The sequence below is a fragment of the Denticeps clupeoides genome, unplaced genomic scaffold (assembly GCF_900700375.1).
Source record: "Denticeps clupeoides unplaced genomic scaffold, fDenClu1.1, whole genome shotgun sequence".
Taxonomy (NCBI): domain Eukaryota; kingdom Metazoa; phylum Chordata; class Actinopteri; order Clupeiformes; family Denticipitidae; genus Denticeps; species Denticeps clupeoides.
Window position 1 is genome coordinate 32,178 of NW_021629771.1, and position 22,792 is coordinate 54,969.

The following is a 22,792-nucleotide window of genomic DNA, read 5'->3' on the forward strand; positions in this document are numbered from 1 at the left end:
ACACATTTACATTACATTTACATTTACAGCATTTACCAGACGCCCTTATCCAGAGCGACTTACAATCAGTAGTTACAGGGACAGTCCCCCCCTGGAGCAATTTAGGGTTAAGTGTCTTGCTCAGGGACATGATGGTAGTAAGCAGGATTCGAACCCGGGTCTTCTGGTTCATAGGCGAGTGTGTTACCCACTAGGCTACTACAACCCTACACACAAACACACACACATGCACAAACACACACACACATGTACACACGCACAAACACAAGCACGTATGCACACGCTGCACACGCTGCACACGCTGCACACTTACATCTAGCAGTAGGCGCACTGCTTCTGTCTTCCCGCACAAGGCTGCCTCATGCAGTGCGGTTCCTGTTTTAGTCTGGAGGTTGATATCGATCCCTGCCCGAATCAGCAACCTGTAACACACACACACACACGTCTGTTGTTAAATAGGGATATTACAGTTTTTTACAGACGCTAGGACACATTTCTCAAGACTTAGGTCACTTTTGCAAAACTCTTCACACAGTGAGCACAACAGAAGTCTATGTGGGCTAAACTGAGGATCAATTATCATTGTTTTGGCACAAAATGCATTCAATGACTACATCTCTCACATTTCATGAATTCTTTTCTCACTCAGACACAACAACTGCAAAAAATCTTTGTACGTACAGGACATTTTGCACACGCTTACATACTGTTCTCAAAACTGTTAAACTTATGTTCAAAACAATAACATAATGCAAAACTGAAGAAGACCGCAAAATTCATCAGCAATATTGTTTAGAAACATATTTTAAATCTAAAAATGCAGTTTAACCAGCCACAGCCGATTCTCATTGTAGATGAACATCTACACAGGTGTTACGCTTTCAATTTCATTACAAAAGGAGACGACTGCTGAATATGTTTTTTTGATGTAAATATGGACCCAGCCAGAAATGGAGAAGTGGCTGAAAGAGGAAGAAGTGTGGCTGGGAGGGGGCGAGGAATACGTATGCACGGTGGAAGAAGAATAAGAGCTGTAGTCTCAGATGAGATCAGAGCTACTTCTTTCCTAGGCGTATTGCCCTAGATGACATATGTGATGGGGATGAGAACCTGTGGCCAAATGGAGAAGACCAAGTAGATTAGCATTACTATTGTGTCTGTATCAGTGGATGGGTGGAATTACTTAGTGCAAAAAAATAAAAATGAATAAACAAATATTGATAAATTCTGCATCATGTCTGATTCATTCCAGTAACATATATTGCAATTATAAACAGAGACGTGTCCTTGTTTTACACAAGAAAACACTGTGTAATGCTACATTATGTTAGTGTTTTTTAGGTCATTGTTTTGTGGGTGACAAAGTGTGTTTGTCGGCTGTCGCCTGAACCCTCACCCTCTCGTCCTGCTTTTGTCACGCTTTGCTGCTGTTATTTCGTGTTTCTGGCCATCTTGCAGAGTCTTTGATTTTTTACTTGAAATGCCCGTGGCATGACGTATATAGAAATGGATATGTATTAGGAAAGAAAGAGCTGGGTCTGGCCGTACCACCTCCCTTCCATCGCGGAACCTGCTGCTTGATTCCTGGTTTACCAGGTGCCACTTATATCGGCCACACAGCTCATGTACTGTCATTCTCAATAGCCGTGCTTGGAATCGACAGACGTGACTTTATGTCTGTAAAATTGTCATGTCATTAAAGTAAAATAAATATGTCTGAAATATTCATACTTTAGTTAATGCTGCAGGATGCTGCAGTTTTGACTTATTTGGCACAGCTATGGCGGGTGGGGGAGGAATTAGCCTTTTATGTATCACACTCATCTCTGAACCAGACAACCACAAAGTGGCAGGTTCAAACCCCACTTATCATGTCCCTGAGCGAGACACTTAACCCTGAGTGTCTCCTGGGGGACTGTCCCTGTCACTACTGATTGCAAGAATGACTGAATAGGGGAAATGGACCTTCAAAAAGCATTTGGATCAGCTTGGTGGACATTGTCTAAAACTTCCTTCACCACTTTGCAGATTCAAGTGAGAAGAATTTACTGCACAATAACAGTCACTCTCTGATGTACACTCCCTTCATGATGGGGAAGTTCAGGGGTCAGCCTTTGTAGCTCACAATGACGTGTATGGAGTTAACTGCATCTGTGGTAGCAGATCGCATGGACAGGTTATGGAGGAGAGAGCTGATTTTTTTTCTGTGTTTTTGTAGCGAACCATGGGTCAGAAATTCTAGCAGAGTTTCTAGCACCTCCCAGTGGAGATATGTGAACACAGCACATAACCCAAGGAAAGCGAAGTGATTGAAAGTGAAAGTGAAGTGATTGTCACACATGATACACAGCAGCACAGCACACAGTGCACACAGTGAAATTTGTCCTCTGCATTTAACCCATCACCCTGAGTGAGCAGTGGGCACCATGACAGGCGCCCAGGGAGCAGTGTGTGGGGATGGTGCTTTGCTCAGTAGCACCTCAGTGGAACCTTGGCGGATCGGGATTCGAACCGGCAACCTTCTGATTACGGGGCCGCTTCCTTAACCGCTAGGCCACCACTGCTCCCACACGATGCCATCACTGGACCCTCACCCACCTGGACACTAAGGACAAATATTAGACTTTAGTTCAGCATTCAACACCATCATTCCCCAGCACCTGGTTGAGAAACTGAGCCTGAACTCCACCCTCTGCAACTGGATCTTGGACTTATGACTGGGAAAAAAGGTACCGAATCTTTCGGGCCCTCACTGCCAGACTATACAACATCATCCCACAGTCACACTCTCTCACACACACACACACACACTCTACCTGTTTTATGTTTAGAAAAATGATCAATTAAAGCAGTATTTGCACTTTTTTAAAATTGGCATCTTCGTTATTAATTTCACATTTTTTTTAGGTCTGTGTCTTTGTTTTGTCAACATGTTTGCCATGTGTTGTCTACATCTCGCCTTAGTGTCTTGGTCTTGACTCTGGTCTCAGCAATGACTTGGTCTCGGTTTAGCCAGTAAATTTTGTAAATGTAAATTTTAACTCTGTAAAACCTTTGTAATATCCTTATCCTTTCTTTAAAGTGCTGTGGCATTCTTCAACAACTATCCATCAAGATGCTCTTTCACTGTCCATTTTATTTACATCCCCTTTTCGTTCTTTCTGGATACACTCCGTTTTGATTGGAAGAGCTTTATCTGTGATTTCCCCTCATTTTAAGCATTCAAGAAAACATGCTTCAAAATTCCAATACCAAATCAGTGTCTTTAATTCAGGCTGGATATTTGCTGAACATGCGTTGGAAATAACACCACTGTACAACGGCAAATTCAGCAATACACAGAGTAACCTGGTTACTCACTAAGACTGAACGATTTATCAAATTTGATTTTATACGACTACTGTGATTATTTTTGCTCCATGTCGTGGTTACTGCGGGAAGACACATGCACAGACACACTCAGTTGACAGCGAGCGAGAGACTGGAGAATCTGGGGAGGCGGAGAGAACAGGACCGGGCGAATGTAGCTGAATGGGCGGAGCCTGTGTGGATGCGGCCACTCGGGAGTATACGGAGCGAGAGTGAGTTCAGAAAGAGTTCGTGTAGCAGAGTGGCTGAACAAAGTTCTCTTCGCCAGGATCAAGGGCACAGCTTCCCAGTAAAAATTAAAGAAAAACGTGGCAGTGGTGGCCTGGCGGTTAAGGAAGTGGCCCCGTAATCACACTCTGATCACAAAGGGTGATGGTTAAATACGGAGGACACATTTCACCGTGTCACCGTGTGCTGTGCTGCAGTGTTTCACAATGACAGTCACTTCACTTTCACTTTAAGTGTGATTGACGATCATCCTCACCAATCAGATGTGTCTCAAGTTAAATCCACGCCCACTTGAACACTTGCTCTCAACTCGCAGTATTCGTCGTATTTACAGCGCAGGTCATATTTCAATGTACGATTATGTGACAGTTATTAATACACATAATATAGTGAATACTAAAGAGTCTTATCAAAAAACACAAATTTACATTTACATGTACAGCATTAACCAGACGCCCTTATCCAGAGCGACTTACAATCAGTAGTTACAGGGACAGTCCCCCCCTGGAGACACTCAGGGTTAAGTGTCTTGCTCAGGGACATGATGGTAGTAAGTGGGGTTTGAACCTGGGTCTTCTGGTTCATAGTAAGTAGCTACAGGGACAGTCCCCCCCTGGAGACACTCAGGGTTAAGTGTCTTGCTCAGGGACATGATGGTAGTAAGTGGGGTTTGAACCTGGGTCTTCTGGTTCATAAATGAGTGTGTTACCCGCTAGGCTACTACCACCCTGTTAAATTAAATCACAATTGCAATATAATCCAAACAAATCGTGATTCCCTTTTGTTCTGAAAGTCATTCTGTCTTGTTTCTACCACAGTCATCTACTCGTATCTGGTACCTTCAGAAACCGTCACAAGACAGGTGACACTATAAATGACCACCATCAGCAGCCCAACAGACTCCACCCATGCCTGTGCTCTATAAATGCCGGAAATAAAAATATACGGCATTCGTGTATGGTGAAATGCTTTTTAATGGTACCTGCAGAACCCCACAAACATGACCTCTGACACACAGTGATGATGATGATGATGATGATGGTGGTGGAGATTTACCTGATGATGTCGATGTGTCCATTCTTTGCAGCCAAGTGTAGAGGACTGGTTCCATTTGGATCAGACGTTTTGGGCTCCAACATGGCAGCACACACATTACTGCTGAGTAACAACTGAACCACCTGCATGCAACGTAGACACACACACTTTACTCACAATCATCTACACACACACAGAAACACACACACACTGGTGTTCAGTAGACTCACCCGGACCCGGCCGAACTCACAGGCCAGGTCCAGCGGCGTCTTGCCAGCGAGATCTCGGATACACGGGTTCGACTGGTGCTGCAGGAGCATCTCCGACTGAGGAGGAGAAGGAGATGATGTTCCCTCATCATGCTATAGTGTGTGTGTGTGTGTGTGTGTGTGTGTGTGAGCGCTTACTCCATCATAGTGACCATGCTGTGAGGAGAGGTGCAACGGAATCTGTCCACCATCTGACTGGCTGTTGACAGAAGACCCTGCTTTCAGCAGCATTTTCATTGGCTCGGTTCTGCCCTGCCACGCAGCATAATGCAGGGCCCGCATTCCTGAGGGGTGGAGCACGGTGATGATGATGGATTTTTAATAAATGTCTCCTTTAATATTTCTGACTGTAGAATGCTGAACGCATCTGTGGACAGGTGACATGGAGTTCATGTTGGATTCAGCAGGGGACAGTCACCTTTCTGGTCCTTAATGTCAACGGCGGCCTGGGCCTCCAGCAGCAGAGAGATGAGCTCCACATTTCCATTCAGAGCAGCATGGTGGAGAGCAGCTAAACTGTAGAAACAGACAGGAAGTTCTGCACGACTGCTGCACGATTACATACGTTTTCATTCGTGACAGCATCTTTTATTTTCAGTAGACTTTTTGTGTCTTTTGTAGCGTAACCCGGAACTGCTAGAGAACATTACAATATTTCTGATGTTTGTGTGACTCGCCCAACCAGGTCATTATGGACTCTGATCTGTGAAATGGCCAATATCGATAATTAATCACCTACAGGGGGCTTTAGTTTCAGTGGACTAGGACAGGACAACAGCATTACATGCTGGGTCTAATCTGGGAAATATATAAGTTCACAAATCATATGATGAAGCTGAGCCAGGAACATAAAATAACACTTAACTCTGCCTCCCTGTGTAGTGTAACACACACACACACACACACACACGTTTACATGTATTATATTTAGCAGACACTCTTGTCCAGAGCTTTAGAGTCCATATCTCATCTTCATACCTGAACAGCTGGACTTATATCAGCAGTGGTGGCCTAGTGGGTAAGAAAGTGGACCAGCCATTGGAAGGCTGCCAGTTTGAATCACGAACCGCCAAGGTCCCACTGAGGTCCCGTCCCCCCACACTGCTCCCCGGGCGCCTGTCATGGCTGCCCACTGTCACTAAGGGTGATGTTTAAATGCAAAGGACAGGTTTACGTGACAAAGTCCCAGGTTCAAACCCCACTTACTACAATTGTGTCCCTGAGCAAGACACTGAACCCTGAGTGTCTCCAGGGGGGGGACTGTCCCTGTCACTGCTGATTGTAAGTCACTCTGGATAAGGGCGTCTGGTAAATGCTGTAAATGTTAATAATGCACATTTACCCACACAGACATTTACATGTATTCACTCACCCATCCGAGTCCTGGAAGTTCACATTTACTCTCTTAGCAGGACCCAGCAACTCTGAGAGAAAGAAACAAGAAATTATAATCTGTCTTTCTAAATGTCCACAGTTCTGCAATTCTGGGACATGATTCTGAAAGGAGCTTTAGAAAAATCCCTGACCATTCCGAATGATCTTTTCTGTCTTTTTTCCCCACATCCAGTAGTTTTACTTAAATACACTAATTCAGTTTTAAATTCCCTGGAGCAGTAGTCATCACAAAAGGATGAAGAACTGAAAATTCTTTATTCATAACCAGGGAACCGTCATTCCCAACCTCGTCCCACTACTCTCTGTCCATCGTCGACCGCGATATATGGAATAAAACATCTATATTATATTATAAAGTATTTTTGATGTTAAACTCATTATATTGGTGTCATTATATGCAATAAAAGGATGAATTTAGAGGAAATTTCAAGGTATTGAGATATATACCTTGTACTGCTAAAAACATGCAGCCCTATCTGTCCATAATTCTGCAAGCATCACATCGTCCATTCTTCTTCATCCTCGTTTTCTATCTGAGATGGCTGCTTCTCCTAATCCACCATACAGTCCCTGACAAAAGTCTGGTTGCTTGTGTGCAAATTGACCTCAAGTGCTGCTGAAATATATTTCTTATCAATATTTTTTTACAAGAAATGCCTCATTTTCAGTGCAAAATGAAACTGTCAAAAAGCTCCACGAGACCTGGTCACCTGAAGTCCCTGTGTCAACCAGAACAGTTGGTCGGATTCTGTCTGGAAATGTCCTCCATGGTGGAATCAGTGCACAGAATCCAGCACTAAACAAAAGACAATTGCCAAGTCCCACAGCCTGCTAAAAGGATGGACGCTGGAGAAGGTGGCAGAAGGTGGATTTTTCAGATGAATCTTCTGTTGAATTACACCACAGTCACCACAAATATTGCAGGAGACCTACTGGAGCCCACATGGATCCGAGATTCACCCAGAAAACTCATGGTCTGGGGTTCCATCCAGAATGGGGGTGTGCGAGAGATCTGCAGGCTGGAAGGCAACATCAATAGTCTGAAATACCAAGGAATCTGAGCTACCTTCTATATTCCCAACCATAAAGAGGCCAAATTCTGCAGCAGGGTGGTGCTCCATCACATACTTCCATCTCCACATCAAAGTTCCTCAAGGCGAAGAAGATCAAGATGCTCCAGGATTGGCCAGCCCAGTCACCAGACATGAAGATCATTGAAAGAGGATGAACTCTGGGAGGCCTGCAAGACTGCTAAATGTAAATGAAATGTAAATGCTTTCTTTGCTATTCCTGATGACTTCATCAATAAATTGTATGAATCCTTCACGCTCATGGAAGCTCATACAGATATTAAGTTTGGATCTGACAGCACCACGACATCATTTGCTGACATATGTTTGTATTTGCAGTGAATTTGTTCAGTTTCTGTACATGCGACAAAACTTTTGTCTTGCCAAAATTTGACCTTTCTGTCTTGATTAACTGATAAACCTTTTTTCAGTCCAATGCATTAAACATCATTTGGTGGGTTTTAGCTTTTCATATCAGCTATTTCTAACACCAAGTGATGAATTAAAACCGGGTTAATAGCAGGGGTTTCTACAGAATAGATAAGTGACGCGACTTCTGTCAGGGACTATAATTTCAGGCCCAGTAAATTAATTTGTCTATATCGAAATCTGCGGAGTCTGAAATGATGTTCATTTCTGTGGTGTTGTAAAAAGTAAAAGAAGATGAGAATAAACGTGCAGTTGGAGGAGCAGGGTCAGGTTAAACGTTGGTGGGCAGCAGTGTTTTGTGTGGATCGGCCCTTAATCTGTGCGTTGACCTCATTTCTCTGCTCTCCAGCCACGTCCCACTGTTCCACAGCGCCTGACCAATCAGAGGGGAGCTTTTCAGTCGCGATCTGGTTCTTCGCAGCGGCGCGCTTGCTCGTCACGTTATGAAAGTTCACTGATGTGTTCACTGGTGACAGTGACGGCGCCACCTCAGTCCAGTTCTCCAGCGCTGCCGGACACATTTCATGTCCTTTATCAAGATTTCTATGTCAATATAGAAATATAAGCACCTTGCTGACACAAAAGCAAAAAGCAAGAATGCAAAAAATTCAAAAATGAATAAAGGTGTCCATGTACAAGATGGCTGTGTGTGTGTGTGTGTGTGTGTGTGTGAGTAAGTATTCATATTTAACAGTAGCTGTATCATAGCTATTAAAATACTGGATCTGAAACAGGAGCAGATCCCAATCAAACTAGGACAATAGCACACACACACAGACACACACACACTCACAAAATTCTATACTGAAGCACAATTATCGCCTCAGTTCTCCTGTGGTCAGAGCCCAGAGGTATGAAAACAGGGCAGGACTAAAATAATGCAGAAGATCTTGTGTGTGACCAGTGGGCTTCGAATCTGTGACCTTTATGCGTCACGGGGTCAGTGGCTGCCTAGCGAGTAAGGAAGCGGACCCCTAATCGGAAGGTTGCAGGTTCGATGGTGCCACTGAGGTCCATCCCCTTGATCTCGGTACCGTCACCCTTATCATATCTTATATTATATTATATCCACGTTTCTGCTGTTATTTGTGAGCGCGTGACCATGTGACTTGTTCTCCCTTCGGGGACCACAGTGGAGCTGGATGGTGACTGGATGGTGACTGGATGATGGGGGCTGGAAGGGTGGGGTTACGTGTGGCTGACACGTGACTGGGGGTTCACCGCCTTCACCAAACCGCACCACACATGGCAAAACGCCTCAGAAGTTGAAGGTCCACCAGAAGTCGCATCATCCAGCACCATCACCAGCCCGACATCTGGCGCTTCCCGACACACCCCGATAATCCGCGACAATAACAAGAACCGTCCCGGCGGCCACCGCGCCGCGGCCGGACACTCACTGGCTTTCCCGGGCCGCTGGAGGATCCTGTGGACGGTCGGGAGGTCCTCGGTCTTCGCCGCCTGGAGAAGCTCCTGCTCCTTCCCCATCCCGCTCCTCGCATCCGGCTCCGAGCGGCCAGATCGAGTCACTTTCTCCCGCTGAGCGGGGTGTGTGTGTGTGTGTGTGTGTGTGTGTGTGTGTGTGTGTGTGTGTGTTCAGCGTGTTACGTAAAGGCCGAACATCTGCGCAGGACGCCGTGACCGCTGGGTGTGTGTGTCGCTTTCACTTTAAACGCTTAACGCGTCATGCAGGGGGCGTGGTCATCTCGCTAGACCACGTGTGTGTGTGTGTGTGTGTGTGTGTGTGTGTGTGTGTGTGTGCGTGTGTGTGACAGAGAGAAGAATTGAGCCCATATTTTCAAAATTTCATTTATAAATTGTGTTGTAATACTGTAAATACACTAAAATACACTAGTCTAATACACTAAAAACACAGGCAGTCACATTTAACAAAAAAACATGTAGACAAAAAATGAAACTAAACGGGTGAAATAAGTAATTAATGTGCAAAGTAAAATAGAAAATACTGTGGTGCAAAATTGAAAAGTGCATTAATAGATAATATTATACAACAGAAGTTGTGTGTGTGTGTGTGTGTGTGTGTGTGTGTGTGTGTGTGTGTGTGTGTGTGTCAGTCCAGAGTGGAAAGTCCCTGAGTGTTCAGGTGTCTGATGGCCTGTAGGATGAAGCTGTTGCAGAGTCTGGCAGTGAGGGCCCGAACGCTTCGGTACCTTTTCCCGGATGGTTGGAGGGTGAAGCGTCCATGTGAGGCGTGTGTAGGGTCCTTCACAATGCTGGTGGCAGTGTGTGTGGTAAATGTTGGTTATGGATGGAAGAGACAATGCTCTCTCTAAGAATGCTCTAAATGGTCCCTCTACAGAAGGTGCTGAGGATGGGTGGTGGGAGACGGGCTTTCCTCAGCCTCCGCAGGAAGTAAAGATGCTTCCAGAAGAGGTTCTGCTCTATATGAACACTGAGCATCTTCCAGAGATGTTGTCTGGTCCAGCAGCCTTTCGTGAGTTTTGCGTGTGCCTCGTTAACATAAATAATTAAGCGTCACAAGTCACAACATCCAAGTCTAAGTCAAGTCACACGTCATTGTTTGTGCGACTTAAGTATGTTACAGCAAGATTCCTGATGTGTGATTCATGAAACAGGTCTACCTGTGGCACGTAGATCATGTGTGTCTATATGTGTGTTTTAACAGGTTTTACTGAAATCGTACGCATTGGAGTGTTAAGAATGAATGTATATTAGTCAATTAATTTGGAAATAATTGAGAATTGATATGATTTCTGAAAGGGAACCATTAGATTAATAATCGGATTAATTGTAAATGACCTTGTGTTTGGTGCTTAAGGAACCATTCTACAGGGAGTGCAGAATTATTGTGCAAGTTGTATTTTTGAGGAATAATTTTCTTATTGAACAACAACCATGTTCTCAATGAACCCAAAAACTCATTAATATCAAAGCTGAATGTTTTTGGAAGTAGTTTTTAGTTTGTTTTTATTTTTAGCTATTTTAGGGGGATATCTGTGTGTGCAGGTGACTATTACTGTGCATAATTATTAGGCAACTTAACAAAAAACAAATATATACCCATTTCAATTATTTATTTTTACCAGTGAAACCAATATAACATCTCCACATTCACAAATATACATTTCTGACATTCAAAAGCAAAACAAAAACAAATCAGCAACCAATATAGCCACCTTTCTTTGCAAGGACACTCAAAAGCCTGCCATCCATGGATTCTGTCAGTGTTGCGTGCAGCAGCAACCACAGCCTCCCAGACACTGTTCAGAGAGGTGTACTGTTTTCCCTCCTTGTAAATCTCACATTTGATGATGGACCACAGGTTCTCAATGGGGTTAAGATCAGGTGAACAAGGAGGACATGTCATTAGTTTTTCTTCTTTTACACCCTTTCTTGCCAGCCACGCTGTGGAGTACTTGGACGCGTGTGATGGAGCATTGTCCTGCATGAAAATCATGTTTTTCTTGAAGGATGCAGACTTCTTCTTGTACCACTGCTTGAAGAAGGTGTCTTCCAGAAACTGGCAGTAGGACTGGGAGTTGAGCTTGACTCCATCCTCAACCCGAAAAGGCCCCACAAGCTCATCTTTGAACCAGTACTCCACCTCCACCTTGCTGGCGTCTGAGTCGGACTGGAGCTCTCTGCCCTTTACCAATCCAGCCACGGGCCCATCCATCTGGCCCATCAAGACTCACTCTCATTTTTATTCATTTTATTCATCAATTAATCATCAGTCCATAAAACCTTAGATTAAACCTTAAATCAGTCTTGAGATATTTCTTGGCCCAGTCTTGACGTTTCAGCTTGTGTGTCTTGTTCAGTGGTGGTCGTCTTTCAGCCTGTCTTACCTTGGCCATGTCTCTGAGTATTGCACACCTTGTGCTTTTGGGCACTTCAGTGATGTTGCAGCTCTGAAATATGGCCAAACTGGTGGCAAGTGGCATCTTGGCAGCTGCACGCTTGACTTTTCTCAGTTCATGGGCAGTTATTTTGCGCCTTGGTTTTTCCACACGCTTCTTGCGACCCTGTTGACTATTTTGAATGAAACGCTTGATTGTTCGATGATCACGCTTCAGAAGCTTTGCAATTTTAAGAGTGCTGCATCCCTCTGCAAGATATCTCACTATTTTTGACTTTTCTGAGCCTGTCAAGTCCTTCTTTTGACAAAGGAAAGGAAGTTGCCTAATAATTATGCTCACCTGATATAGGGTGTTTATGTCATTAGACCACACCCCTTCTCATTACAGAGATGCACATCACCTAATATGCTTAATTGGTACATTTACATTTACGGCATTTATCAGACGCCCTTATCCAGAGCGACTTACAATCAGTAGTTACAGGGGACAGTCCCCCTGGAGCAATTTAGGGTTAAGTGTCTTGCTCAGGGACACAATGGTAATAAGCGGGATTTGAACCCGGGTCTTCTGGTTCATAGGCGAGTATGTTACCCACTAGGCTACTACCACTGTGCTGGTAGTAGGCTTTCGAGCCTATACAGCTTGGAGTACGACAACATGCATGAAGAGGATTATGTGGACAAAATACTAATTTGCCTAATAATTCTGCACTCCCTGTATAGCAAATCTATTTTACAAAAATACTATTCTCAGCTTTCAAATATGTACCTAAATTTGTCCCAGATGCATTTACAATATTTACCAGACGCCCTTATCCAGAGCGACATACAGTCAGTAGTTACAGGGACAGTCCCCCCCTGGAGACACTCAGGGTTAAGTGTCCTGCTCAGGGACACGATGGTAGTAAGTGGGGTTTGAACCTGGGTCTTCTGGTTCATAGGCGAGTGTGTTACCCACTAGGCCACTAACACCCTTGCAGGTCCATTAGATCCTGGACATGGGATTTATCACACCCTGTCATTTTATTTTCATTTTTATTGTGTTTTCAGTAATAGTAGTAATACTATAGTAATACTAGGAAAAAGTCTTCTCCACCGTCCGTTCCTCCATGTTGTAAATTATGCCTGGACATGTTACACATGGACATCCATACACATGGATCGATGAAACACACGTCGTACGTTGATTTTTACACCCAAATATACACTTTTATTGATAAATGAGGGCCAATGTGTGTATTCAATGTGGGGACAGGTGTGTGCATAATGTTCCATAGTCTTGTTGAAGGCAACCTTCGTATATAATGTTTGTACATATCGTCATGTGTAAGAGCGCTGAATATAAAATTTATGATTGTCTTTATTAACTTTGGTAGAATGGTTTAAAATTTGAATAAATATATTTTCTAGCTCATACTGTAATTGTCTACAGAAGGAAGGTGACGTGAAGAAAGGAGGGGTCCTTGTGACCCTGATGGGACCACTTTATCACTGAAAATGACCCAGTCAACACATCACACCCGGCCTTCAGTGCCAGCAGATGCCCGTGGCCACCGTAATGGGGTCATTACACGAGTGCAAGGCGTGGAGCGCGGCTCTTCACCGGAGCACCAGGTCAGAGGTCGTCTGAAGGGTGTTTTTTTTTGTCGGTAAATGAGTGACCAGACTCGTACGTCGGTGTGATCATGTGCAGCAGTGGCCGCCGTGGTGAGAGTGCACAGTTGCTTCATTAAACTGATTGGTTTAATAATCAGACAGGGACGGCATGTTGGTCTCCTCTCCTGTCCACTCCGTACCTCTGCTCTCAGTCTCAGCATGGCTTCCAACTCCAGCACCCCCTTTTTCGCCCTGTCACAGTCCTTCAGCGTCTCGGACATCATTGTAATTGGAGCCTACTTTCTCCTCAACTTAGCTGTTGGAATATGGGTGAGTGCTGGTCTTTTTTGTGTATTATTCTCAGTCTCGATTAGCTCAATTCGCACAATACTTTCAGTTAGCAGGTGAAAATCACTCAGTGGTGGGTTCGAACCCCACTTACTACCACCATGTCCCTGTCACTACGGATGTAGATGTAAATGTAAAATGAAGATTCTGGTTCTAGGCTCGCCCATACCAACAGACACATTTTATTATTCAGATGTCACATGTTACTGGTTGAACATGGTTTACCCGCATGGTCTTCCCGCCCAGCAGATCTGAGGTTGGCAGCCATGCCAGGGACCTCAGATGTGATGTAATGAATGTATCAGAAGACAAGACTGTGCACAAATGTATGGACAACAGTACTGACTCACCGACTGTGTGTGTGTGTGTGTGTGTGTTGTGTAGTCGTCCTGTAGGGTGAGCAGGAACACACTGAGTGGATATTTTCTAGCTGGTCGGGACATGGCTTGGTGGCCAGTGAGTTTCTCCCTCTCACACAAGCACACACACACATCAGTGAACAGCAGTGTGTCATTTGTGTGGCTATTGTGTGTGTGTATTTGTGTGTGTATAGATCGGTGCTAGCCTCTTTGCCAGTAGTGAGGGTTCTGGTCTTTTCATTGGCTTGGCTGGAACAGGAGCTGCAGGAGGAATCGCTGTATCAGGATTTGAGTGGAATGTGAGTTTAAAACACACACACACACACACACACACATGATGACTTGTAAAGTCAGATTCTGGTTGCTGTATGGCTTTGCTTATTATTCCTTTATTCAGTAAAGTGCAGTCAGTAGATTCCCCAGAGGAGACTGAAAATACCGAAAATGTCTAGTGACCTGTTTAAGTTTGTAAAGTTGTTTAAAGTAAATTTTGTGCTGATCACCCAAATGAAAATCTGGGTTCTATGTAAACATGCCCGGTTAGGCCAACAAGCAGACTCATTGTGTCTATTTAATGTTCCAAGTTGGGGTGCTAGTAGCCTAGCGGGTAACTCACTCGCCTATGAACCAGAAGACCCAAGATCCCACTTGAGCAGGACACTTAACCCTGAGTGTCTCCAGGGGGGGACTGTCCCTGTAACTACTGACTAAGCGCTCTGGATAAGGGCATCTGGTAAATGCTGTAAAGTGACCCGAACAGTCATAAAACCCGGGCAGCCATCTTGGGTGCTGCCTGCTTTTTGATGATTTATTTCTCACTGATGTTCGCCTTTCGTATATCGTATCGACCGCTTTTTTCAACCACAACCATTTGCCCATTTCCAATATTTCCAAAGACAAATGATTATCAGACCCATCCATGCCGATTTTCCATGGATCGGTACATTTTCAGGTGTGATTGTCCAGTGATGTAAGGAATGTGGACTTGGAAGAACTCAGCACAAGCCTGTGGGCAGTCATGATATATCCAGAAAAACCAAAAAAACGAGACAGAGCAAACCACTTTGAGACCTTCAATTCCAATGGAAAGCAAAATCAAAAAATGATTACTGACACTAGAGGTTGGTTCTTTACAAATGATGTTCTCCTCAAGGAGAACGTCTTCTCCATCAAGCTTTCAAGTTTTTCCATCATCAATGCCCTTGCTTTCTGCAATTGTTCTTAATTCAAACCAACAGAATGATTAGTAAGAAGGTTAAGTTCAGATCTTTTGGGCCTCTTCAGTGAAAATTGAAACACATTGAAACGTGTCCTCTGTATTTAACCATCACCCTTAGTGAGCAGACATCAATGGTGAACAGGACAGGGGAAACATCACGTAACCCGACAGCGAACAGGGACGAACAGGGCAGCTTTATACAATCATAGAGATGAGGACAATCAGGAAACTTGAATCCTGGACCCGAAGCAGCCCCTTCTGGACCGGATCATGACATATCCAGAGTGAAATATGATAGGTCGGCCGTTGTTGGCGTTAAAACTAGTTACCAATTTAACCAGCTCATGGTTTTTTAAATGTTGACCTAAATGTTCACATAATTTGAATGAAATACAAAAATAGAAATAAAGTGGTAACTAATTAATTTTTTGTGAATTGAGCCAATAAATAAAAAATATAAGATAAAAATGACAGTTTAGGAATTATAAAATTTTAATGAACAATATAATGTTAATGAGCGATTAAGGAGTAAAACATTAGGCTCCCTCAGAGGCGCACTAACATGCTGTCTCTTTCAAATATCCCGTGTAAATAGCCTTGAAATGCATCCCTCTTGCAGATGTATTATTTGACTTAATAAAACTCGATGATGATTTTCTTCAGTATAATATATAAAAAGAACACATAACAAAGCTCTCTGTCCACTTCTCAGGCTACTTATGTGCTCCTGGCTCTGGCCTGGGTTTTCGTCCCCGTGTACGTCTCATCCGGGGTATGTGTACAAATACACACAATCTACACACATTACACAAAGATTACACATCTTATAAATGGATGAATCATATAATGTAGGATTTATTCCATCCCAAAGTTGTATGCATTGTGGTATTCCTGTATAAAAAAAGAATTAATATCCAATAAGACAATATGTGTGTGCTTATATAGATTGTCACCATGCCAGAGTATCTGGGACGGCGTTTTGGTGGAGAGAGAATCCGAATGTATCTTTCAGCTCTTTCTCTCATGCTGTCTGTATTTACAAAGATATCAGTAAGTACACACAGACACACACACACATACACACACTTGTTCAGTAAGTCATTTTTGTTGTTGGATTATTGATGAGAATAATCTATTTTTTTCAGTCGCTAACACCCCTTTGTCCAGTCTGTTGTAGGGTGTATGCTAAATCTCGAACCCTAGGTATGCAGTCAGAAAACACACAAGTTATGCACAGCACAGCATACAGTGACACGGTGAAACGTGTCCTCTGTATTTAACCATCAACCTTGGTGACAGTGGGCACCATGACAGGCGCAAGGGGAGCAGTGTGGGGGGACGTTACCGAGATCAAGGGGACCTCAGTGGCATTTGCAGAATGCCACTATAATATAGCAGAATATAAAACCCAATATCCCAAAAATTAGATACAGTATAGAATCAGTCTTAATCAGATTTAGTTTGGTGAAGAAACAGAACAAAAAGACAAGTAATGTCTGGCCAAGCGAGAGTAACGGGGTCTGGAGTGAAGAACAGATGGAAGGAGAGGTGCAGGTAGAGTGAGAAACGGAGAGGACAATGGTGAGGCACAAGAGTACATACAGTGGGTACAGACAGTATTCAGACGCCCTCAAATTTTTCACTCTTTGTTATATTGCAGTTAATGATTTTCCTCATTAACGTGCACACAGCACCCATATTGACAGAAAAAACACAGAATTGTTTACACTTTTGCAGATTTATTAACTGAAATATCACATGGTCATAAGTATTTAGTAGAAGCAACCGAGGGAAGCGGCCCTGTAATCATAAGGTTGCTGGTTCGAATCCCGATCCCTCAAGGTGTCACTGAGCAAAGCACCGTCCCCACACACTGCTCCCCGGGCACCTGTCACGGCTGCCCACTGCTCACTAAGGGTCATAAATTAAAAGCAGAGGACACATTTCGTCGTGTGCTGTGCTGCATAGGTTTCACTTCACTTTCAGTTTTAATCTAGCCACAAGTCTTTTTGGGAACGACGGTACAGGTTTTTCACACAAATCCCTCATCATCGTATGGGGGACATTAGACAGTAAAACAGTAGAGTGTTGTGTCCTGCACTGAGGAGAGGCTTCCGTCACAACTCTGCCATAAAGCCCGACTCTCTCGCCAAGGCTCTTCTCCCCTGATAGATCCGTTTGGCCGGACGGCCAGCTCTTGTCGTCTTCCATTTAAGGATCATGGAGGCCACTGTGCTCTTAGGAATCTTAAGTTCAGTATAATTTTTTGTAACCTTGGCCATATGTGTGCCACAATTCTGTCTCTGAGCTTTTGAAGTTGAGGTTGAGCTTTACTGTCATTTCAGCTATATACATGTTATATGAGTGTGGATAAAGTGTGTAGAGAAATGTGTATTGACGTTTTTGAGATGTAGGTGTGTAGTACAATATGTAGTGCAGTAAATGCAAGTTAGCGACTGAAAATCAACTGTAATGATTGTGTGTAGACAGACCTGTACTCCGGGGCCTTGTTTGTCCAGGTGTGTTTGGGTTGGAACCTTTACCTGTCCACTGTACTGATGCTGCTGGTCACTGCCCTGTACACAATAGCAGGTGAGTGTGTGTGTGTGTGTGTGTGTGTGTGTGTGTGAGAGAGAGAGAGAGAGAGAGAGAGAATGCATATGTGTGTGTAAGTTTGTGGTAAACTCTTCATGTTCACAGGTGGACTGGCTGCTGTTATCTACACAGACACTCTGCAAACCTTCGTCATGATTATAGGCGCAGTCATCCTCACTATTACAGGTGAGCTTATAACTTGATTAGATAGACAGACAGACAGACAGATAAATAAATATATAGACAGATACTTTATTGGTTCCAGAGGGAAATGCAGGAATTAGTGAACTCAAGACCTAACAACCCAACAGTGGCATTCAAAATAATTAATCTGTAGTATCAGTAACTAATAATGAAAATGATCATCAGCATGGGCCTGCTCACATCAGTAATGCAATCAATACAGTGCTTTACTGTAACTGAGGTCCATAGAGGTAAAAAGCCTGATGTGTGTTGTTGTGTGTTGCAGCTTTCAACAAGATTGGTGGCTACACCAATCTGGAACAGGCATATCTGGCGGCTGTACCTTCTAAGATCATCCCCAACACCACCTGCCACCTGCCACGCCCCGATGCCATGCATCTGTTCAGAGATGCCACCCACGGAGATCTTCCCTGGCCTGGGATGACTCTGGGACTTACCATCCTCGCCACCTGGTACTGGTGTACAGACCAGGTAGACACACACACAAACACACACACACACACACACACACACACACACACAACGCCCAACATACACTAAACAGTGAACAGTAAACACCCACATGCTAATGGTCATGGACATTTTATTGATGTTTAGAAACGTTTCACCACTCTCAACCCAACTGTCCCATTTTTAATTGGAAGCTGTAACTTGACAATGTGGAGGGGGGCGGGGCTATGCCATGGTTTCTTTCATATAATCAGGGAATGGAACATGTCACGTGATTTCTTAATCAGTTCACATTAAAGACTGTACATTTACTGTAAATTTACACTAATGACATCACTAGCTCAAATCCTTCCACCCGGGGCTTGGCCACCTGCAGCACCTCCAGCTGACCCCATGACCTTTGCTCTCAGGTTCCTGATCTGTGAGAGCTTGGAGAAGGGGATTCCAAATGGTGTGCTGCTTTCTGAGTGTGAGTGAGCATGCAGGTGTGTGTGAGCAGGGGAGGGGGAGTGTGTGTGCAGCTGTGTGCGGGAGGGTGAGTGTGTGTGTGACACGTGCATATGTGTGCGGTACTGCATAATCGCAGGGCCGGGGCTGTGTCGTATCGGTGAGCGGCCAGCCCGGGTCTGCATTGTGGGTGGGGATTCTCGTCCACTTTGTGGCCTCTTGGGGGTGAACAGTCTGTCTTGCCAGTAGGCTCCACCTCTAGACTTAGCACCATGGAAAGTAACAGGATTTGCTATCGCCACTTTGGCCCCACCCATTCTTCCATGAGCCTCTCTCACAGGTGATCTGGATGCAGACAGGTAGAGCTGCAGGAGAGGGAGGAGGAGACAGAATCAGCTGTGAGTGTTTAGACACTGAAAACAAGTTCATCCTTCTGTGTCTTTGATCACCTTAACGGTGTTTGAATCAGACAGGAACTCTGGGGTTAGATGATGCCTGGCAATTGGGTCAGCAAACCTGTGTTCTCTGATCTTGACTAGTTTCTTTTTGTTCTTTCTGCAGGTGATTGTTCAGCGCTCTCTGTCAGCGAAGAACCTCAGTCATGCTAAAGGAGCCTCCATTTTCGCCAGCTATCTGAAGATGCTGCCCATGGTCTTCATTGTTCTACCTGGCATGATCAGCCGAGCCTTATACCCAGGTACACACACACTCACACAGATACTCAGTTGTCTAAACAGGCTGGACCCTGCCAACTACAATGGAAAAAAAGCAAGCTGTGTTCTAACAGCATCTGGAAAACTGAACACATGCGTGTAACCAAACAACCATCTTCTCCCTTCTGATGCTGCTCTTACCTGCTCTCTTTTACGAGGGTTCTGCCTTTCCACTGGTTCTGTGTTTTGTTGTCGGAGGTCCAGCAATGACTGGGAGAACCGAGCCATGAGGTTAAGTCCATCACTGTGAAGTCTTCTGTCACCATAGTGACCAGAACCTGTGTCCTGGACATTAAACAGCAGGGTCTCCCGGCACTCATAGTACTCATCTGACTGGGTCGACCCTACTGAGTCACCATCATTTAGTGCTGATGTGCCACCTGTGTTGTTGCCATGGTTATCAGAAGGAATGGAGAGTGGTTTTGATTGGTCAGTGCTTGGTTGTGAGGGTGGGATGAATGCTGGTAGTGTCTGAATGTCCTGCACAGGTATTACACAAACATCCACATCTCCTTGTGACTGGGTGAAGTGCAGCCTCAGGGTGCGGGGTTTGGGCTTTGGGGGTGCAGGGGACTCAGACTGCGCTTCTGTGTTGGTGTGTTGGGAAGGGTTTTTATCAGGATGTATGTGTTCAGGAGTTTCTTGATCAGTATTTGTGTGTTGGGTGTCAGCATAGGTTTGCTGGATAATTTGTTTGGCAGTGCATGTTGGTTGGAATAATCTTTGATTGGCATGCTCGTGTTGGCTATCTTGTTGGCTGGTATACATGTGATTGTTACCTTGTTGGCTTGTATGGGTGTGTAGGGTATCTTGTTGGCCCATATGCGTGTGTTGGGTATTTTGTTGGCCAGTATGCATGTGTTGGGTATTTTGTTGGTCGGCATGAGTGTGTTGGGTTTCTTGTTGGCTTGTATGGGTGTGTTGGGTATCTTGTTGGCCGGTATGCGTGTGTTGGGTATTTTGTTGGCCAGTATGAGTGTGTAGGGTTTCTTGTTGGTCGGTATGAGTGTGTTGGGTATCTTGTTGGCCCGTATGCATGTGTTGGGTATTTTGTTGGCCGGTATGAGTGTGTAGGGTTTCTTGTTGGCCGGTATGCATGCGTTGGGTATCTTGTTGGTCGGTATGCGTGCGTTTGGTATCTTGTTGGGCTTCAGGCAGCAGCTGAGTGAAACGAATGGCCTGTGATGTCTCAGCAAGTTCTGACCTCATCAGGTGTGCAGGGGCAGGACGACTCACATCACGGATATTGATGAAACCAATGACATCACTAGGTGGATCTGGCTCAGGCCAAATGGGCAGGTAAGATATGAGCTCTGCCTTTGGCAGTCCCAGAAGCCCTGGATGCATGTGGGTGGTCTCTGCTGGCTCCTTCTGCTGCTTAACAACTTGCATCTCAGGGACTGGGATGTGATTGGTGCTGTTCTTGGCACTTGCCTTATCAGAAGATGTTCGACTGGCTGTGTCTGCAGTTACTAAAGAGTATTTAGGATTGATAAGTTTCCTTGCAACAGCTACTGAGGGAACAGGGGTTGGAGCAGGAATGGGGGTAGGGTCTGGCTCAGGTGGGTCAGCCAATGTCATCTTTGAAAGGTTGACCCCTCGTGAAGTCAGGTAAAGCTCACGGAACTGTCTGTCAAATGTCTCCACTGCTTGACCAGTCATAACAGTGATGAGGTTCCTGTCCAGACGGGACGCCTTCCATGTAAAGCTACAAGGTACATAAATGCATGCAAACACACACCATTAGACACTGTAGCGTTGCTGTACAGAACACACACACAGAACACACTGACATACTAACCTGTAGGATCCAGACACTGCTCTGTCTCCATCCACAAACATAAACCTCTGTCCCAAGGTTCCTTGCACCTTCTGTGCAGACCGTGTATAGAACTCTGCTCCACCAATACAGCGAACACGCAGGTACTGTAAGTGAACAGATATATATAATCACAGGGTTCCCCGAGCCATTTTAACATTTGTATCTGCTAGAACATAGCTGGCTGTAATAATCAGTGCTGTTAGTTGGATAGACTGCCTTATATACCAATAGAAGTCCTGTAGTGGCATTTATCAGAACTGAAGTGGAGTTATCTCTCTTCTTTGTGTTTGTCAAAAGTGTAGCTGAGGTTTCAGTTGAATAGGTTGCAGCTGTGGGATGGGAAGTATTAAATTAGTCTATCCTGCATGAAATAGATACAAGCATTTTAGGTCTTGATATGTCCCCAACCTATGACTTAGATTATGGATTTTTTTAATAGCTGGTTTAACATCTTGCATTGTCCTTGCCTGTCTTGCATAATGGAAGTCTGCATTAAAGACTAGTTATTGTTCAAATTAAGGCATGTTACATGTCATAGTAATAATTAATGTAGATCTATGATTGTATCACAACCTTCTTAACACAACATTGAAATCATTAAAATAGGAGACACGTTTATATATACACACACCCTCAAATAAAATTAAAAGGCATCTGCCCCAGGCACTTAGTTCAGGTTAATCAGGTTTGTGTGTGTGTGTGTGTGTGTGCAGAACCACACCCTGTTTAGTGTATTGAATGGTTAAGCAAATGCACACAGACACAGTGAGTGTACTTATTATAATTTTCTTGTTTTTATTTTCTGCTTCAATGTAAATTTGAGTGTGTATTTCTGAGAGTGTGTGTACATGTGTGTTTTGGACTAATTAATCTACTAATTTTCTGTTTTTTTCCCTTTCACCAACTTTTAATGCCGTTTTCCCATAAAAACCAGCTTCACTGCTGATGATCGGTAGTCAATCATGGTGCTTCCCTGCAAAATCAGCCTGTGCAGTTCTTCATGATGTGACCTAGCTAGAAACTTAATCAAAGCACTGAAAGCGACAGGATTTACCATGAATCGCTTTTACTGTGAAGTGATTGTCATTGTGGTACACTGAAGCACAGCACACGGTGCAAACAACAAAATGTGTCCTCTGCTTTTAAACCATCACCCTTGGTGAGCAGTGGGCACCATGACAGGCACCCGGGGAGTAGTATGTGGGGACGGTGCTTTGCTCAGTGGCACCTCGGGATTCGAACTGGCTGCTTCCTTAACTGCATTTTTCACTTCCTCAATATGTATATACAGTATATGTAATCCCATCAGATTACAACTAAAAAAACATAACATTTACCTTCACTGGATGTCGTATATAACATATATTAAAACCTAAACATTACACTATCGTCAATTTGAACAA

General features: G+C 44.2%; 3 protein-coding genes across 19 annotated transcripts in view; 1 reads left to right on the forward strand and 2 right to left on the reverse strand.

Annotated features, from left to right (window-relative positions):
- The window catches only part of LOC114773772 (caskin-1-like), a 22,973-nt gene extending 13,511 nt beyond the window's left edge, over window positions 1-9,462 (reverse strand). For 4 of the 5 annotated variants that reach the window (XM_028965949.1, XM_028965948.1, XM_028965947.1 and 1 more), the window contains exons 1-7: window positions 9,196-9,462; window positions 6,274-6,325; window positions 5,320-5,417; window positions 5,040-5,185; window positions 4,863-4,958; window positions 4,654-4,775; window positions 314-422 (exon numbers count right to left, since the gene is read on the reverse strand). In XM_028965949.1, coding sequence (XP_028821782.1) covers window positions 314-422; window positions 4,654-4,775; window positions 4,863-4,958; window positions 5,040-5,185; window positions 5,320-5,417; window positions 6,274-6,325; window positions 9,196-9,283 — 711 coding nt within the window. In that variant the 5' untranslated portion in view covers window positions 9,284-9,462. The remainder of the gene's footprint in view (window positions 1-313; window positions 423-4,653; window positions 4,776-4,862; window positions 4,959-5,039; window positions 5,186-5,319; window positions 5,418-6,273; window positions 6,326-9,195) is intronic. The other variant, XM_028965950.1, reaches the window with a different exon arrangement.
- Window positions 8,996-22,792, forward strand: part of LOC114773775 (sodium/glucose cotransporter 5-like) — a 21,471-nt gene continuing 7,674 nt past the window's right edge. For 2 of the 8 annotated variants that reach the window (XM_028965956.1, XM_028965963.1), the window contains exons 1-11: window positions 8,996-10,250; window positions 13,069-13,250; window positions 13,395-13,562; window positions 13,965-14,036; window positions 14,134-14,238; window positions 15,871-15,930; window positions 16,104-16,208; window positions 17,645-17,750; window positions 17,859-17,939; window positions 18,223-18,428; window positions 19,416-19,551. In XM_028965956.1, coding sequence (XP_028821789.1) covers window positions 13,134-13,250; window positions 13,395-13,562; window positions 13,965-14,036; window positions 14,134-14,238; window positions 15,871-15,930; window positions 16,104-16,208; window positions 17,645-17,750; window positions 17,859-17,939; window positions 18,223-18,428; window positions 19,416-19,551 — 1,156 coding nt within the window. In that variant the 5' untranslated portion in view covers window positions 8,996-10,250; window positions 13,069-13,133. Of the gene's footprint in view, window positions 10,251-12,885; window positions 13,251-13,390; window positions 13,563-13,964; window positions 14,037-14,133; window positions 14,239-15,870; window positions 15,931-16,103; window positions 16,209-17,644; window positions 17,751-17,858; window positions 17,940-18,222; window positions 18,429-19,415; window positions 19,552-22,792 lie in introns of those variants that run through there. The other 6 variants (XM_028965960.1, XM_028965962.1, XM_028965958.1 and 3 more) reach the window with 6 other exon arrangements.
- LOC114773773 (protein FAM83G-like) overlaps window positions 17,986-22,792 on the reverse strand; it is a 9,597-nt gene continuing 4,790 nt past the window's right edge. For 3 of the 6 annotated variants that reach the window (XM_028965952.1, XM_028965953.1, XM_028965951.1), the window contains 3 exons: window positions 21,369-21,493; window positions 19,709-21,275; window positions 17,986-19,219 (listed from right to left, as the gene is read on the reverse strand). In XM_028965952.1, coding sequence (XP_028821785.1) covers window positions 18,749-19,219; window positions 19,709-21,275; window positions 21,369-21,493 — 2,163 coding nt within the window. In that variant the 3' untranslated portion in view covers window positions 17,986-18,748. The other 3 variants (XM_028965954.1, XR_003744473.1, XM_028965955.1) reach the window with 3 other exon arrangements.